We start from the raw sequence: 18,670 nt of genomic DNA, 5'->3' as shown, positions 1-18,670 counted from the left end.
GCCCCACCTAGGAAGCCCCCACTTCTCTGTGGCTACTTAAAACATTCTCAACAGGACTTCCCTGGTGGCTCAGTGGTAAAGAATTCACCTACCAACCCAGGAGACAGGGATTCAACCCCTAGTCCAGGAAGATGGACAACCCCACGTGCTGGGGCAGCCAAGCTGGTGTACCTGGACTGCTGAGCCTGTGCTCTGGGGCCCCAGGGCCACGATCATGAAGCCTGCTCTAGAGCCCGTGCTCCGCAACAAGAGAGGCCACCACCGCGAGAAGCCGCACACCACTGCTAGAGAGTGGTCCCTACCCACTGCCACTAGAGACAAGCCCACGCAGCAACACAGTTAAAAGTCGCTCAAAGACTCTAATAGCCCTAAGTAGGGCTCTGACCACAACACTTCAATATGTAAAGTGGTTTTCGTAACTATGTCACCTCAAAAACCTGAACAATGCAACAAAGATGATCACCTACTAGTGATGTATGAAACTAACAATTTCCTGAGATTGCTTGAAATTCTCCATTTTGAACCTTAAATTATCACATGTCTTTAAAGTACAGAAGGCTTTTCACATATTGTGCTTAGACTTCTTGTGGGTTCCACTTCAAATTTTAGGATTATTTCACATCCTGAAACTGTAAAAAGCAATAGTCATGAAGAATAATCAGATATTTAAATAACTCATTTCTACTTTCTGTGTATTGATACTGTTGTATTATAAAATTCAATATGTCTCATTAATATACAGGTTTTTAAAGAAAAACCCCAAGTGATTAACTGTCACTGCATCCTTGAAAGTGCTGTTGAAAGGCTGCCTGCATCTCTGGAGTAGAATTTAAGAAATTAATCTCAAGCTTCACTGTCCAGCTCAGGAGGCAGTGGCCACATGTGCTATCAGAACACTTGAAATGTGGATGGTCCAAAATGAGATGTGAAGTGGATGAAATGGGAGCCTATTATACAGAGTGAAGTAAGTCAGAGAAACACCAGTGCAGTATACTAACGCATATATATGGGATTTAGAAAGCTGGTAACGATGACCCTATATGCAAGGCAGCAAAAGAGACACAGATGTAAAGAACAGACTTTTGGACTCTGTGGGAGAAGGTGGGGGGGATGATTTGAGAGAATAGCATTGAAACATGTATATTACCATATGTGAAATAGACGACCAGTGCAAGTTCAGTGCATGAAGCTGGGCACTCAAAGCCGGTCCTCTGCGACAACCCACAGGGATGGAGTGGGGAGGGAGGTGGGAGGGGGTTCAGGATGGGGGGACACGTGCACATGGCTGATTCATGTCAATATATGGCAAAAACCATCACAATATTGTAATTAGCCTCCAATTAAATAATTTTTAAAAAAAGAAATATAGTGGTGAATATTTGCTATAAAAAAAGTAAAAATGTGCACAGGATTTCAAACATTTAATATGAAAAAGAATATAAAATATATTGTTTCTGTAGATAATAGGAATATAAAATATCTCAATTTTTATATAATATTTTGGATATACTAAGTTATATGAACTATATCATTAAAATTAACTTCACCCATTTAGTTTTTTAATCTTTTAAAGTGGCTACCAGGAAATTTAAAGTTACATATATGATTTGTATTTGTGGCTCACAACCTACTTGAAGTAGTGATGCCATTTAGCAGACTGTTGCAGTAATCCAGGCATGAAGTGACACATGAAGGCAAGATTATCCAAGACTTGAAGACTGGGATATTTAAAAAATAAATTTCCATGTCCTGTTTCTTTGTTCACTGGCTAAATTTATAGATAATGTAGGACATATTTATGTAGGTTTTTTAGATGCAAGGATTATTTTAGCTAAGTGTCAAAGCCCTCTTTTGAAGAACAGAAAATATTGTTGCAGTAAAAAAAAGTCTGGCAACAATATTTTCTGTTCTTCAAAAGAGGGCTTTGACACTTAGCTAAAATAATCCTTGCATCACTACTTCAAGTTTTAACTTTTCAAGCCATCTTTCACATTGCAGCCAGAGTGAAACAGAAATAGCCAGATAGAAATATCTGGTAATATAACTACTCTTCTGCATACCTTTCAAGGGGTCCTGACTGTCTACACAATAAAGTTCAAGTTCCTTCAGTAATACACAAATCCATCCAAGAATGGCCCTTGTCCAACACTCTGATACCACTTCCGTGCCACAGTCATTTTAGTGGCTTGAAGAGGTGTCTGACAAACCTATCTTTATTCAAACTATTTGCAGTATCATTCCCCCCTCCTTCACCCTAAGATGGCAAAAACTGATTTTAACTTTTAAGTCTCAAGATCTAGGATGTTCTTCCTGCCCTCCCAGAAAGCTGCCCAAGCCTTCCTTTGAACACTCCCGACAGCACTGTCAGAGCATTTACAACAACTTCTAGGACTTGGGCTCCCCAGTGGCTCAGCGGTAAAGAATCCGTCTGCAATGCAGGAGACACAGGTTCTATCCCTGGGTTGGGAAGATCCCCTGGAGGAGGCCATGGCTTATTCTTGCCTGGAGGATCCCATGGACAGAGGGGCCTGGTGGGCTGCAGTCCATGCGGTTACAAAGAATCGGACACACCTGAGGTGACTGAGCGTGCACACACACACTAGGACTTGCTAAGATGTCAGGTCTACTCTATTAAAGGCTCCCTGAGTGTAAGGCCATGTTATGCTCACGTTTGTGAGCAAAGAAGTCAGCACAGAGAAAGCTCTTAATAAATATATGCTAAATGACTTCTTTTGGAAGACACACACATACACTATCATCCCTAAATTAATGAAGTGAAAGAGACATCTCACCAATTGCTATGTTGTAACAACACCATCACAGAAGTTTTTATTTCTTTGGAAAAATAAACAAAGGTCCCCACAAAGATCTACTGTTCTCATTAATGCTGGTTGTTCATGAGAACCACCTGTACCATTTTTAAGACTACAAATGTCCAGGCCACACACACTCTGAGAACATAAAATCAACAGAGCTGATGTAGGACCACAGGTGATCCAAATTCACAGCAGGAATAGAGAACCACCAAAACAACGACTGAGAGGCACCGGCTTAACTCCCGTCCCTTCATGCCTGGAATTTCACTGAAATGAAGTGAGCCTCCTAAAAGATGGCTAATAGATTGCAATCACATGAACATGTACACATTCCATACACAGACACTGTTCTCAGACCAGGGAGATTTTAGCATGTATTTTCCTGTTTAGTCGCTAAGTCGTGTCTAACTCTTGCGATCCCATGGACTGTAGCCTGCTTCTGTCCATGTAATTCTCTAAACAAGAATACTGGACTGAGTTGCCATTTCCTTCTCCAGGGGATCTTCTCGACCCAGGGGTAGAACTTATGTCTCCTGCATTGGCAGGTGGCTTCTTTTAATGCCTAGCCACCAGGGAAACCCATTTTTGAGTATACCCCCAAATTAATATGCTCACCAATCAGGAGTTGATATTAAACTGAGAATAAAAACAAAATATTTTACCTGACAAGAAGGAAAATATGCACCACTCTTGTTAAAATGAAGTTCTTTATTAGTATGTATACTTTTAAAATCCTGATTTAAGAAATGGGCCAGCTAAACCCAAGAAGTGATTCCCACACTCCTTTCACTCCAGTTATTCTTAGAATAGATTTATGCTGGGAATTTGAAGATCATCTGACATAAGACTGGATTAGTTTGCTAGCCAAATATTTGTCTCCAGTGTTACCTCTCCTAGTGGGTATGATTATATACTTCACAGATAACACTTTGGCTGAGGTTACCAGTATAGTTTTGTGCTTAGAAAGCATTTTCTATGGTTCTAGACTTCTCAAGAAAACTTCTCAAGGAATTCTCTTTCTGAATGTATTTTAAGGTATTTCTAGTTGAACTTTTGTTATTTTGATAGATTATTTTCAAAATTTGCTTCTAAAACAAACATTTCAGATTTTGGCTGACACACTATTCAGTTGTTTGCTTTGCTGAAATGCCTTCCACTCCCCCTCAAATAAAAACTGGATGAAATTCCTAGACAAGTTTGAGCAAAAGAGGATCTAAGACAGGGCAGATGGTCTATTTCAGTTTTTCTGAGATTCTAGAATTAACAATTTTAAATTCCTAGAATTAAAAAGAGAAGAATTAATTTGGGTGGCAGGGTTATTTTATGTGTATTCTCTCTATAGATTTGTCTATTCAAAAAGACAGTATTTTACATCAGCCTGTACACATCTGCTGCTACTAGAATCTGTCCTTGTCTGCTGTCTGAAAGTCAAAAAGTGGCAGACTAAGTTGCTTGGGTGAATGATTCCAATTGCTCACGGAGAAGTGACCTTCTCTGTAAAATCTTTCACTGCCCTTTACACATGTGGTGTGTGTTCAGGAAATGATTTTAGCATGATTGATGCTATTATGTACATCACCAAAGACCTTGTTCTTAAAGAATTCTACCATGTTCCAGGTCATGCTGGAACACAGGTTTAAGTACAGGACACATTTTGTTTTTAAAAAGTAAGTCCCATTACTTCTGTGCCTCATCTTTATAATCTCTAATAATCAAGATATTTCTGATTTTCAGAGCACTAGTCTCTGACAATTTCCAGCTGCTATAGTGTCTCTAGGCAAACAGTCAAAAAGATAAAATCAGTTAAAGCTATAATTCATGATAAAATCAAATTTGTTGCAGAACTACAGAAATAAAAGAATCCTTTTATTGAAGTACATTCTTTCCTTAAAAATGGTGTTTGTTATCAGAACAAGCAATTAAAAGAAATTAGTTTAACATTCAGGAATTTTTCTCTCAATTATATTCCCATACTACCACAGAGAGAGGGTCATTTTATTGTATTTGAATAATTATTTAAAATAGGAAACAGCAAAAGCAAGCAATTTGTATCGTGTAAAATTCACAGGGTAATTGCAAAACAAAAACCTTATTTATCCAGGTTTCTGCTTCAAACTGCCAATGGGATGTTGAATTCCTATTAACACTAGGAAAAATGTGAAAAATGGGATAGAAGGCCTTTAAACAGTGATTCACTAACTACCTCAGTTACCCCTGTTAGCATAAAAGAATGTTTTGGACACCTCATAATATGTGAAAGCTATGAACACAGAGCTGGATTACTAAAATTTTGTCAGCCTGCCAATAAAGTAACTTATTATATAGAGACGCTATAGGAAATGAGTATAACAGGATGGTGGATATGAGTAATTGTGTTCTGATCTCATCATCCTCAGGCCATCATTCCTAGATTAGTCTGATATGAGGATTACATAAAAGAGTGAATATTCTACAGAGCCAAAAAAATAAACATTTAAGAAACTGTCATCCTATAGCATAAAATAACACGGATGGTGAGAGCAATCTATGCTGTATTGTTCAGAATGGCTGTTCAAGAGCACTGGCCCATATTATCACTGCAAGAATTAGCCACCAAAAAAGGCCCCATGAATAAGAAACTATAGTTAGGGCTTCCCTTGTGGCTCAGCTGGTAAAGAATCCACCCGCAATGCGGGAGACCTGGGTTCAATCCCTGGGTTGGGAAGATACCCTGGAGAAGGGAAAGACTACCCCCTCCAGTATTATGACCTAGAGAATTCCATGGACTGTATATATAGTCCATGGGGTCACAAGGAGCTGGACACAACTGAGCGATTTTAAAGAAAAGAAAATTTGGCTTTTGGGCTTCCCTCATAGATCAGTCGGTAAAGAATCTGCCTGAGGTGCAAGAGACCAGTGTTTGATCTCAGGGTCCAGAAGATCCCTGGAGAAGGAAATGGCAACCCACTCCAGTATGCTTGCCTGGAAAATCCCATGGACAGAGAAGCCTGGTGGGCTGAGTCCATGGGGTCGCAAAGAGTAGGGCACAACTGAGTGACTAACACTTCACTGATAGTTAAAGCAGTAGAAATACAAATGGAAAGGAAAAGGGTGTGAGAGAGCTAATTTCAAAATACAAAATCTAGGTCCCCTCCCAGTGGGCCTTAAGTTAGACTCCCAAGAATTTAAAAGGAAGTGAAAGTGAAGTGAAAGCCGCTCAGTCGTGTCCGACTCTTTGCGACCCCGTGGACTATACAGTCCATGGAATTCTCCAGGCCAGAATACTGGAGTGGGCAGCCTCTCCCTTCTCCGGGGGATTTTCCCAACCCAGGGATCGACCCAGGTCTTCCAACATTGCAGGCAGATTCTTTACCAGCTGAGCCACAAGGGAAGCCCTTAAAAGGAAGAGAACCTCTCAGAAGCTAACCACATTGCTTCCTCACTACAGTGTGCTGTGTGTGTGCTCAGTTGCTCAGTCGTGTCTGACTCTTTGTGACCCCATGAGCTGTAGCCTGACAGCTCCTCTGTCCACGGAATTTTCCAGGCAAGAATACAGGAGTGGGGGACTTTCCTGCTGGTCCAATGGCTAAGACGCCACACTGCCAATGCAGGAGGCCTGGGTTCAATCCCTGGCCAAGGAACTAGATCCCACGTATCACAACTAAGACCTAGGGCAGCCAAATAAATAAAAATATGTATATTAAAAAAAAAAAAAAAAGGAATACTGGAGTGGGTTTCCATTTCCCCCTCCAGGGGATCTTCCCAACCCAAGGATTGAACCCATGTCTCTTTCATCTCCTGCATCAGCAGGCGGATTCTTTACCACTGCACCAACTGGGAAGCCCCTTCTGTACTACAGTGTCTACAATTCCAGAGGAAAATTCTCTATTTTTGCACATTTCTGAATTTTTAATGATTAAAAGAAGGTTGTTTCAATCCAAAGTCCCTGAACCCAGAAGACAAAATTTGGAGTTTGTTCTAACCACTGGTCACTGTCCTCTAAACACTGGCTTTCAAAAAACTTACTGTAATAAAGATGTAAGTTGTAGTCTTCTTGGGCACTTCAAAACAACAGACCAAGTCAGATGGATGCAGAACACCTTTGCAAAACAGATTTCTCCCTATTAACATTAAGAGTCTTGCATTCTATCCAAAGCAAGTCAGAATGCTGCATATCATCAACTGCCCCTCTGCTTTTTAATCAACTGTCTTTATTTTATACTGTGCAGATAATGGGAAGAAATTCAGAATGACATATGGAAGGAATTATCCATTGATCTAGGTTTAAAATACCACCATCTTCTAAAGAGTCCAACATTCTTAAATATATCCACTATCTGGCAACTGATCCCCCACTTTCATCATGTAACCATCATTTAGGGGGTCTGTTTGTGCCAAGTAATATATTAGACACTTAGTTAATAAACACAAATGAGATGATTACTGACTTGAGGCAATAATCTAGAAGGAGCAAGCCAAGAGAGGAATAATGACCTTTAAACAAACCCAAACATGTACCTTAAAAAAAAAAAACCTTTGAGGGAACTCAAAAGTCAGATCAAAGTTTTCAACCTCAAGTGGAATTTTTGGACCATTTCCCTACTTTAATACTCTAAGCCTTGAACCCCAAGGTCTATAACTTTTAGCAGAGAGAGAGATCACCTTGAAAGACAAGGAGTCTTGAGCAAGAGGAGGAAAATCTGAACTGAACATACTGAATTATTTCGCTTAAATTCTTAGCCCAAGAATCCAGTTTCTCTGCAGTTTCCTACCTTTTTCTCCAGCAGTCAGTGGGATGAAACTATCTTGATTCTCTACTTTTGTTAATAATAATAATCTTTGATTCCTGTTTTTGAACCCTCCCATAATAACAACCAACATTTGTTCTTAATTTTACAGATACAAAAAACCTTTACATATTTTGAAGATGATTTGTTCCTTGCTGTGGAACATTATTGCTTTCATTTTACAGATGAGAAAACTGAGGCTGCTGTTTATTAAATTATTTTTTAATTATATTTATTATTATTTATAATTATAAATTGGAGAAGAAAATGTCACCCCACTCCAGCACTCTTGCCTGGAAAATCCCATGGACGGAGGAGCCTGGTGGGCTGCAGTCCATGGGGTCACAAAGAGTCGGACACGACTGAGCGACTTCACTTTCACTTTTCACTTTCATGCACTGCAGAAGGAAATGGCAACCCACTCCAGTGTTCTTGCCTGGAGAATCCCAGGGATGGTGGAGCCTGGTGGGCTGCCGTCTATGGGGTCGCACAGAGTCAGACATGACTGAAGCGACTTAGCAGCAGCATAATTATAAATAAATTATTACTTATTAATTATAATAATTATTTATTAAAATAATCTCCACAAAGTGCAACAATGACCAGTTGGAGGAGCTGGAACTGTAACTTTGGTCTTTTTTTCTTTTTTACTGGTGGTAATTAAGGTTGCCACTTATTTTTTTTTAATGTATTTATCTTTTTATTGAAGGATAATTGCTTTACAGAATTTTGTTGTTTTCTGTCAAACTGCAACATGAATTAGCCATGGGTATACATATATCCCCTCCCTTTTGAACCTCCCTCCAATCTCCTGCCCCATCCCACCAGTTTGATACAGAGCCCCTGTTTGAGTTTCCTGAGCCATACAGCAAATTCCAGTTGGCTGTCTATTTCACATATGGTAATGAAAGTTTCCACGTTACCCTTTCCATGCATCTCACCCTCTCCTCCCCTCCCCCCATGTTCATAAGCCTATTCTCTATGTCTCTTTCTCCACTGCTGCCCTGTAAGTAAATTCTTCAGTACCATTTTTCTAGATTCTGTATATATGCATTAGTATACGATATTTATCTTTCTCTTTCTGACTTACTTCACTCTGTATAATAGGTTCTAGGTTTATTCACTTCATTAGAACTGACTCAAAGGCATTCCTTTTTATGGCTGAGTAATATTCCGTTGTGTATATGTACCACAACTTCTTTATCCATTCATCTCTTGAACATCTAGCTTGCTTCCATGTTCTAGCCACTATAAATACTGCTGCAGTGAACAATGGGATACATGTGTCTTTTTCAATTTTAGTTTCCTCAAGATATATGCCTAGGAGTGGGATTACTGGGTCATATGGTGGTTTTATTCCTAGTTTTTTTTTTTTTAACTTTACAATATTGTATTGGTTTTGCCATATATCAACATGAATCCACCACAGGTATACACGTGTTCCCCATCCTGAACCCTCCTCCCTCCTCCCTCCCCCTACCATCCCTCTGAGTCATCCCAGTGTACCAGCCCCAAGCTTTAAAGGAATCTCAATACTGTCTTCCATAGTAGCTGTATCAATTTACATTCCCACCAACAATGCAAGAGTGTTCCCTTTTCTCCACACCCTCTCCCGCATTTATTCTGTGTAGACTTTTTGATGATGGTCATTCTGACCAGTGGGAGGTGACTCATTGTAGTTTTGATTTGCATTTTTCTAATAATGAGCGATGTTGAGCATCTTTTCATGTGTTTGTTAGCCATCTGTCTTCTTTGAAGAAATGTACGTTAAGGTCTTTTTCCCACTTTTTGATTGGGTTGGCTGGTATTGAGTTGTATGAGCTGCCTGTATATTCTGGAAATTAATCCTTTTCTGGTTGTTTCATTTGCTATTATTTTCTCCCATTCTGAGGGTTGTCTTTTCACCTTGCTTATAGTTCCCTTTGCTGTACAAAAGCTTTTAAGTGTAATCAGGTCCCACTTGTTTACTTTGTTTTTATTTCCATTACTCTAGGAGGTGGGTCATAGTGGATCTTGCTTTGATTTATGTCATTGAGTGTTCTGCCTATGTTTTCCTCTAGGAGTTTTATAGTTTCTGGTCTTACATTTAGGTCCCAGAGGTCTCTGAGACTATCCTCTGTTCTTTTCCTTCTTTTTACTTTATTCTGCTCTTAAGAAGCTATTTCCACCATTTTATCTTCCAGCTCACTGATTCATTCTTCTGCTTCAGATATTCTGCTACTGATTCCTTCCAGAGTATTTTTAATTTCAGTAATTGTGTTGTTTGTCTCTGTATGTTTATTCTTTAATTCATCTAGGTCTTTGTTAATTGATTCTTGCATTTTCTCCATTCTCTTTTCAAGGTTTTTGATCATCTTTACTATCATTATTCTGAATTCTTTTTCAGGTAGTTTGCCCGTTTCTTCTTCATTTATTTGGACGTCTGTGTTTCTAATTTGTTCCTTCATTTGTGTAGCATTTCTCTGCCTTTTCATTTTTTAAGTATTGTGTTTAAGCTCTCCTTTTCCCAGGCTTCAAGGTTGTATTCTTTCTTCCCTTTGGTTTCTGCCCTCCTAAAGTTGGTCCAGTTGTTTGTGTAAGCTTCGTATAGGGTGAGATTTATGCTGAGTTTTTGTTTGTTTGTTTTTCCTCTGATGGGCAAGGCTGAGTGAGGTGGTGATCCTGTCTGCTGATGATAGGATTTATATTTTTGTTTTGTTTGTTGTTTAGCTGACATGTCCTGCACAGGGTGCTACTGGTGGTTGGGTAATGCCAGGTCTTATATTCAAATGGTTTCTTTGTGTGATTCTCACTATTTGATACTCCCTAGGGTTAGTTCTCTGGCATTCTAGGGGCTTGGAGTCAGTGTTCCCACTCCAAGGCTCAGGGCTTGATCTATTCCTCAAGACTGGGAGCCCTGCTGCTCAAAGGACATCAGACCCACTGCGTACTGCCCTACTCACGCTTTCCAGGTGGCAGCTCTGACCCAATCCTGGATAAAAGTCCCCGGATGCCAGACAAAGTGACAACATCGAACCCTATTCCTATTCCTCCCTGTCTGACTTCTTCTGTATAAAATCCGTCAACAGGCACACCAGAGGACTTTAAAACTTCAGTGGCTTTCTAGATCAGTGTTGTTTTTCCAACCCCTGGGGACCCAGTCACGAACACGTGCCGGGCCATACTAAACTTGGTCTTAATGGCCAGATCTCATTCTCTGGTTACCCAGTACCAAGTTCTATTGATTTCTCTTGGGGTCTCTACCTTCTCTCCCTCCTCTCCTTTGCAACCTTCTACCTTTATTACAGTAGCCTTTCAACCAGTCTCCCTTCAGTTCCTACCACAATGGGTTTAATCACTTGGTAACATGGGCCAATTTGAATCACTCTAGAAAAAAGGATAGAAGCACATCTGCAAATATTTTTCATATAATTTGAAGCTTGTTCACAGATTCCTAGATTAATAACTTTGCTTCTCCCCCTCAGATCTATCCCATATATCTCTAATGACATATGTCCTAAAACTCCTCTTTGATCATATTTCAAGGCTCAAAAACCTTTAGTGATTTTGCACTACCGAGTAAATGAGACAGAGATCCACTACCCTGACATCCCAGACCATTCCTGCTTCTTTACTGTAACTCCACTATACACATTCTGGATCCATGATCCTAGTAACTGCCATCCTTCAAACTGCTTTATGCTTTCTCACCACTGTGTTCTCAACATTAGACATTCTCTGCCTCCAGCCTCCACCAATAAATGAATTCAGCCTCTCTGCTTGAACAGACTCCATAACAGAACCCATTCTTCCTCCCACATACATCCCACTCCAGCTTGGAACTGTCCTAACAACAGACCTCTTTCCTATGCTAAAATGAAAATTACCTCCCATTAGCATCTGTGGTATTTGAAGCAACACATAGTAAATTTAATCTGATTCCTGACGCTCGCCCCTTTCTGCTTGCCTTCCCTGGTGCAACATGTTGCTTTCTCGTAGGATGTCACTCAGAACTGAGCACCGTTCTCTCTGTTTTTGCCCCCGACAACAGCTTGAGCACAGTAGGACAGAAGAGCAAGGCTCTTCACTGCTTTGTGTTGGTGCTGTTCTGGCAGGGCTGCCCAAGGCTGATTAACTTTGTGGGCAACCGCATTACCTCACTAAATCTATTAAGGTTTCATGCGTGCTCAGTCACTCTTAGTCATGTCCGACTCTTTGCGACCCCATGGAAGCTAACCAGGCTTCTCTGTCCATGGGATTATCCCAATACTGCAATGGGTTGCCATTTTCTCCTCCAGGGAATCTTTCCAATGCAAGGATGGAACCTGGATCTGTTATGTCTCCTGCCTTGGCAGGTAGATTCTTTACCACTGAGGCTGCAGGTTACTAAAACCCATAAAGGTCTTTTTCACTTGTGCTGCATTTAAGTCATGGTTCCCGAACTAAAGGCAGCATTTTATTCTTTATTCCACGTTACTTGTTAGAACCAGCTTATCAAGATCCTTTGCCATCACGGATCCTATCTTCCAACCTGTTATGTGTCCCTACCAATCTCCTGGCATCAAAAAATATAATTAACTTGCCATCAGTGTCCTTTTTCAGCTTAGCTATGAATATGTTGAATAGGGCAAGGATAAGTATTCTGTTAACTCCATTATATTCTTTCTCATCATCTTTCTTCAAATGTCCAGACCATATGCTATTCTATCCAGGAGCAAGAGGGTCTTAACTTTTAATGTTCATAAGAATCATCAAAGATGCTTGATAAGAGTACAAACTCCTGGGTCTTAGCTCCAAAGATTCAGAACATCTAGGATAATGGCTCAGGAATCTGGGTTTTTAATAAGCGGAATGTATCTAAATAATATTATGGGGAAAAGACCTCATTTTAAAAATGACATTCTTTACTTTTTTCATCCTATATGTCTCCCTCCTCTGGGTTCCTATAGCTGCAATAAAACCTCATGCTAACAAGGCTGCTGTCTGTCTTATTCTCCAAGATATTTCTAGTGCATGGCACATTTCTGGGAATATTACAGGCTCAGTAATTTTTTGTTAAGTTAATAAATGAATCTTTATTGTACCACTTTATTGTTACATGAGTGTACTGTACCACTCATGTAACACATGAATATAATCAACCTACCAGTATATAGGTGAACTCTCAAACTCAACTATTACCCATGAATGACAGAAAATATGTAAAATACAAATTTGTGTCTTTTGCAGCACTTTGAACATGGAACATTAGTCCATAAGTATTTATCAAAATAGGTAAGAGGAAATGAATAGAGATTGTAGAAACAAAGATATATGAGACCTTAACAACACAATTGACATATCAGTGGGTAAAGAATGGAATGTTTAATTTTTAAAAGTACTGGAAAAACTAGCTATCCATAAGGAAAAATATAACATTAGGTCCCTTCCTTATACCATATACCATACACACACACACACACACACACACACACACACACAAAACTGTAAACAGATTAAAAATCTAAACAGGAAAAGCAAAACTGTAAAATTTTTTGTAAAAAACTAGTATAGTATTTTCTTACGGGGCTAAAGAAGGATTTTAAAAATAAAATATACAAAGCTTTTATAAAACTTCAGAAACTGACACACTTAAAAATATTAAAATTGAAATATCTTCATAAGAAAAAGACCTTAAGCTAGTGAAAGGACATGTCCCAGATTGGTAAAAGGTATTTGTAACACATAATAACAAAGACTCTGTACAAAGAATATATCCAAAAAATGTTAAAATCAATTATAAAGACAATTGAATAGAAAAATAAGCAAAGGATATAGACAAATAATTCACGAAAGAAGAAGACACGAAATCAGGAGAATAGAATTAAGAAGAAACCCAAAAACTCTTTAAGGCTGGCAAAAACTGAAAATGTTGACGATATGAGATTGAGATAGGGATGTGAGGAACAGGAATTTGCAAACCGCTGCGATATAAACTGATGCGGTTGCTCAGAACATAAACTAGCAGTGTCTAGGAAGCGTGAGGGACACCCACAATCCTGGACCCAGAACACTGCGCCCACAGGCGTGTTCCGATGAGAGCCATACATCTACTGCGGCACTCTCTCTTAGTAACGACAGAATGGAAGCCACCTAACTACCCACCAGTAGGAGAATAAATACACTGTGGTTGGCTGCGTGTCACAGTAGGACTTTACACACTCATACGGCAGTTAAAGCAAAGTCTACATGGATGGATTGTAAATACACCAAGAAGCCACAGTCTCACAAACGAAAGAATACAAAACGAATTTTTGGTTGTAAGAATGTTTTAACGCTATGGAAATCTTCTATTTAAAACATTTTTTTTTGAGTATTTTTATTTTTATTTTTTTAAATTTTATTTTATTTTTAAACTTTACATAATTGTATTAGTTTTGAGTATTTTTAAATACACAAAATTATAGTAGTGAAACCCCCTGTGTTCATCACCTTGCTTCATTCATCATTAACATTTGCCAAGCAATGGTACACATTTTTAAACACTAAAATTCATGCTGAGGAAATGGCCATTATCCAGGGCTACTAAAGAGCACAGGACATGGAGAAAAGACCACCAGGTCCTGCAGGTGCCGCCACCATGAGCAGTGTGACTCTGACACACTGAATTCCTCTGCAGGGCTTCCCCTCTGAACTGGAAAGACTTCAGAATGGGCTGATGAAATGCCTGGTGGTGGTTTAGTTGCTCAGTCGTGTCCAACTCTTCGCGACCCCATGGACTGCAGCCCGCCAGGCTCCTCTGCCCATGGGATTTCCCAGGCAAGAATACTGGAGTGGTTTGCCCTTTCCTTCTTCAGGAGACCTTCCCAACACAGGGATTTAACACATGTCCCCAGCGTTGCAAGCGGATTCTTTACCAATTGAGCCACCAGGGAAGCCCAAAATGTCTGAGACAACAGGAAATAACCAGGACGCAAACTGACAGGTACACACAGAGAAGTCTTTCTCTAGAAGACACAAAACACCAAGCAGACTCGAAGGTTCTAAAATTCAAATCAAAACACTAAACGTGGACTCCCTATTCCTTAGCATTCAGAAGCAAATAATTTGAGGTCTCTTCCAGCTCTGTGGGCACATGATTTCATCCTCAGACATGTTCTTGGAGAAACAATAACATAGCTGCCTCCCCTCCAAAGACCCATCTTCTCTTCTCCCTAAACCTAGAGTTTGCTTTAATACCAGGGTAGCAAGTGACTTCCTGAGAGCTCTCTTTGCTCCTAATGTTACCCCCTTGCTTCCACGGCACCGCTCAAGGAGATGAGGAATGCCTGTAGCCTGTCTCTGACACTCCAAGTATCCAGTATGCTGTAGAGCAGGAAGGGGTTGGAAGAACTGGCAAGCAAGGGCCAAACTGCATTATCTGGAAAGGTACACACATACCTCTTGAAGCAGTGTGCTGCTGTAAGGACCCAGCAGCTACTCAGGAGCGTGGCCCCACAAAGGAGCCTACCGTCTCCATGGGATGACTTCAGCCGGAGGGATACTTGCCAAGGCCAACTGCCCCTAAGAAGAAAGTAAGCCACTCATCAGAAAAGCAAGGCACATCATCCAGTAAAACAATGACTTAGGCGTGCAGGTAGGAGGAAAGGAGTATAAAGAGACTTGAGAATGTGAACTCCTTTCCCACTTTGAGAATGATATTCCTACAGCTTTGAGCAGAACACCCTGAAGATTTGCCTATAGCATCTGTGTGCATAGACCCTAACTCTGACATCCTTGGAAACAGTTTGTGTCTTCTTTATATTTCGTGATTTGAAGCGTATTTTCTCCCTCACTAAACACGCTAAAGAAGTTGGGCTTTTTCTTTCTTTATCTGTTGGTCTTGCCACATGGCTTGCAGGATCTCAGCTACCCAGTGAGGGATTGAACCCGAGCCATGGCAGGGAAAGCGCAGAGTCCTAACCATTGGCATGCATACTAAGTTGCTTGTCATGTCCGACTCTTCGAGACCCCATGGACTGTAGCCCGCCAGGTCCAGGGAATTCCCCTGAAGAAATATTTACTAAGCAAAGCACTGGTTTTCCATTTGTAAATTCAGTAAGCAACAAAATTATATTAAGAATGAGTCAAGTCCAAAACAAATATATTCTAAATTAAATAAATGTGTAGTTATATAATTTTCAGATTTCCTGGTAAATCAGTTTGTTTCTGCAACCCATCTATCTCATATATCAGGGGATAGTGATTTGAAGAACATGGTCTATATAAATAAATATAGGTCAAAAGGCAGTGAAATTATCGGTGTAATCTGTATTTAGTTTAGAAAATAAGACAAATCCACTATATAATAGTAGAAAATGCCCCAATTTGTAATCCCCTCTCTGTATAAATAATTCTGTAATATGGAAAATCACTTCTGAAGAAACTTTTACCTTAAAGAATTCTTCCCACCAATGATCCGCTTCTGCCGACGGGGCAATAATCTCAAACCACAAACAGATGAGAGGGACTCTGAAGCAGAATGAGGTTTTTAATTAAACTACCACATTGCTGATACTGGGGTAGAGATACAAGTGACACATTTCCCTGCAGCTGCTTCCTCTATTTTAAAGTGCCTTTTCTCTTCAAATTATTGGCTATTTTTCTTATCTTGGGCTTCCCTGGTGGCTCAGAGGTTAAAGCATCTGCCTGCAATGCGGGAGACCTGGATGCGATCCCTGGGTTGGGAAGATCCCCTGGAGAAGGAAATGGCAACCCACTCCAGTATTATTGCCTAGAAAATCCCATGGGCAGAGGAGCCTGGTGGGCTATACTCTACAGGGTAGCAAATAGTCGGACACAACTGAGCAACTTCACTTCACTTCACTTTCTTATAATAAAAATTGAACATTTTTTTTTAGTTAATGAAGGCAACAGTAATTCACAAGTAGACATGGAACTCGATGAGGTTTCCCACAGTCAGCTCTGAGGAGGTGTCATGGCCTGTTGAATGGTCTGCCCCTATGTAGTGCATTGTCCTTATGGTACCCACACCTACTCCTCTGCTGACTGTGGAGACTGTTCAGGAGTTCGGAAATACTAAACAAGAGGACTACAAAAAACAATGATGATCTGAATTATTTAATTTTCACAGACAACACTCTTCTAAGCCACATATACACATGTAACTCAGAGAAGCAAAGCACATTCCCAGGAAGAAATTCTGACACAAATTTACATGTATTTAAATAGCATATTAATATACAGAAAGGATTTACTAAGCCAGTTTAACTGGCAAATTGGATTTAAGGCTATGCAGTCAAACATCTCAAAATAACAGATTTCTGTCAAGAATATTAAAAAAAAGAAGAGTTAAATTGAAAATATATGAAAAGGTGGTGTATAAAAGAAGAGTAAATAAGGTATGACTAGTTTTAAAAATAATTTTAGAAAGTGTGTGTGTGTGCTAAGTTGCTTCAGTCATGTCCAACTCCTTGTGACCCTGTGGTCTGGAGCCTGGCAGGTTCCCTGTCCATTCTTTCCCAGGAAAGAATACTGGGGTAGGTTGCCATTTTTTTCTCCAAGGGATCTTCCCAACCCAGGGATGGTTAAGTATATATGTGTGGAATACAGTATATACTGTTTTTCTATCAGAGTAGGAAGAAAGGGTAGGAATTGTGCCAAGACCATGAAAGTCTAGTCAGCATTAATTTTCTTCCATAACAACCAGGTAAAAGGGAGCCAAACAGGATATCAGCACTAGATATTTATTCAGGGAGAAAGAGGTTCTGCAATGTGTACCAAGGTCACTAATTTGTCAAATGAGCTCAGAGACATGCCGTCAAACCTTAATCCTCATCTCTTATGATATGAGTCCTCTACATGACATTGTAAGGTAGAAGATACCAGAAAAACACAAGTTTCCAATAATGTTCCAAGTCAGGTCAATGCATATAATGCCAACACAAAGAATGATGTAATATTAAGCAAGCAAAACCAAAAGTTTACATCATTCTGGGGAAAAGTACCAGATTGCAAGAAAGTAAAATTTATTGAAAGCCATAAAATTCACTATTATAAAAAAGTTATAAAGTAAAAGGAAACTCATTTATTAAAGGATCCCATTAGATGACCAAAAACTGATGGCTTGAGTTTTAATCACCCTATAGAAGTTAATAGGTCTTGAACCTCAACACAAAATCAAAAAGTTAATAAGTCAGATTCAGTAATCCAGTTGGTCTAAGATAAAAACTTTTTATTTCAAATATGGTAGCATTGGGACCATGGAAAGGTATCAAAATGAGCACTGCTACACCTTTGGAAGGCATTAAAGCAAATATATTAATAATGATGAAATAAATATGGTATTTCATATTTTAAAATAGGTTTATTTTACATAAAAATATACTAAAATATTTCATAGTTACTGAATTTTTATGTTTTTCTACTGCTTAAGAAATTTTCCATAATCTAAAGAATTAGCTATGTTTACTTTGTAACTGTATGTAAATTACTGAAGGGAATTTAATTAAGTTACAGTCTATAGTCAGGAAAAACTGGCTTACCAATCATGTTTATTTCATGTAATATCTATATGTATATATATACCTATATATATAAAACAAAGCATAAAGGGTTGCAAATATTCTTCACACTCAAAAGACTCTCAGATAATGAAGAATCATATTAACAATATCCAATTTATTGGATTGTCTTTAATAGTTATTAAAAGATGCTAGAAAAAGAGGATTCTCAAGTATAGATACACCTGATTTTAAGAAAATCTTAAGTATCAAAACCATGAATTTTTCATCTACATAAATAAATGACTGTTCTTTTCATAAAACATAACCATAGTTTCCCCCAAAAGAGCTAGTTTTTCCCCTTCTTCACTTAAAGCAGTATTTGTTTCATAAAAATTAAACTCAGAGTTTCTATGAACTCTTCTATTTATATAAGTATGAACTACCCATCACTGTATTATACTGAAAGATTACTTCTCATTTTCCTTACATTCTTAAATTTCAGAAAGTAGAATCTACAAAAGATAATTTTCTTTTTGCAATTAATTTCAAAAACTATCCCTGTTAAGATATTAATAAGAGGGGAAGAAGTGCCCTTCTCTGATTCACCTTTAAATTTTCATTTCTT

At 39.1% G+C, this 18,670-nt stretch overlaps 1 protein-coding gene across 3 annotated transcripts in view; it reads right to left on the bottom strand.

The window, feature by feature from the left end:
- PRSS12 (serine protease 12) overlaps positions 1–18,670 on the bottom strand; it is a 77,084-nt gene that overhangs the window by 5,994 nt on the left and 52,420 nt on the right. For all 3 annotated transcript variants that reach the window (XM_061419297.1, XM_061419296.1, XM_061419295.1), the window contains 2 exons: positions 15,973–16,051; positions 14,981–15,103 (listed from right to left, as the gene is read on the bottom strand). In XM_061419297.1, coding sequence (XP_061275281.1) covers positions 14,981–15,103; positions 15,973–16,051 — 202 coding nt within the window. The remainder of the gene's footprint in view (positions 1–14,980; positions 15,104–15,972; positions 16,052–18,670) is intronic.

The sequence above is a fragment of the Bos javanicus genome, chromosome 6 (assembly GCF_032452875.1).
Source record: "Bos javanicus breed banteng chromosome 6, ARS-OSU_banteng_1.0, whole genome shotgun sequence".
Lineage (NCBI taxonomy): Eukaryota > Metazoa > Chordata > Mammalia > Artiodactyla > Bovidae > Bos > Bos javanicus.
This window is presented reverse-complemented; position numbering and strand designations above follow the sequence as displayed.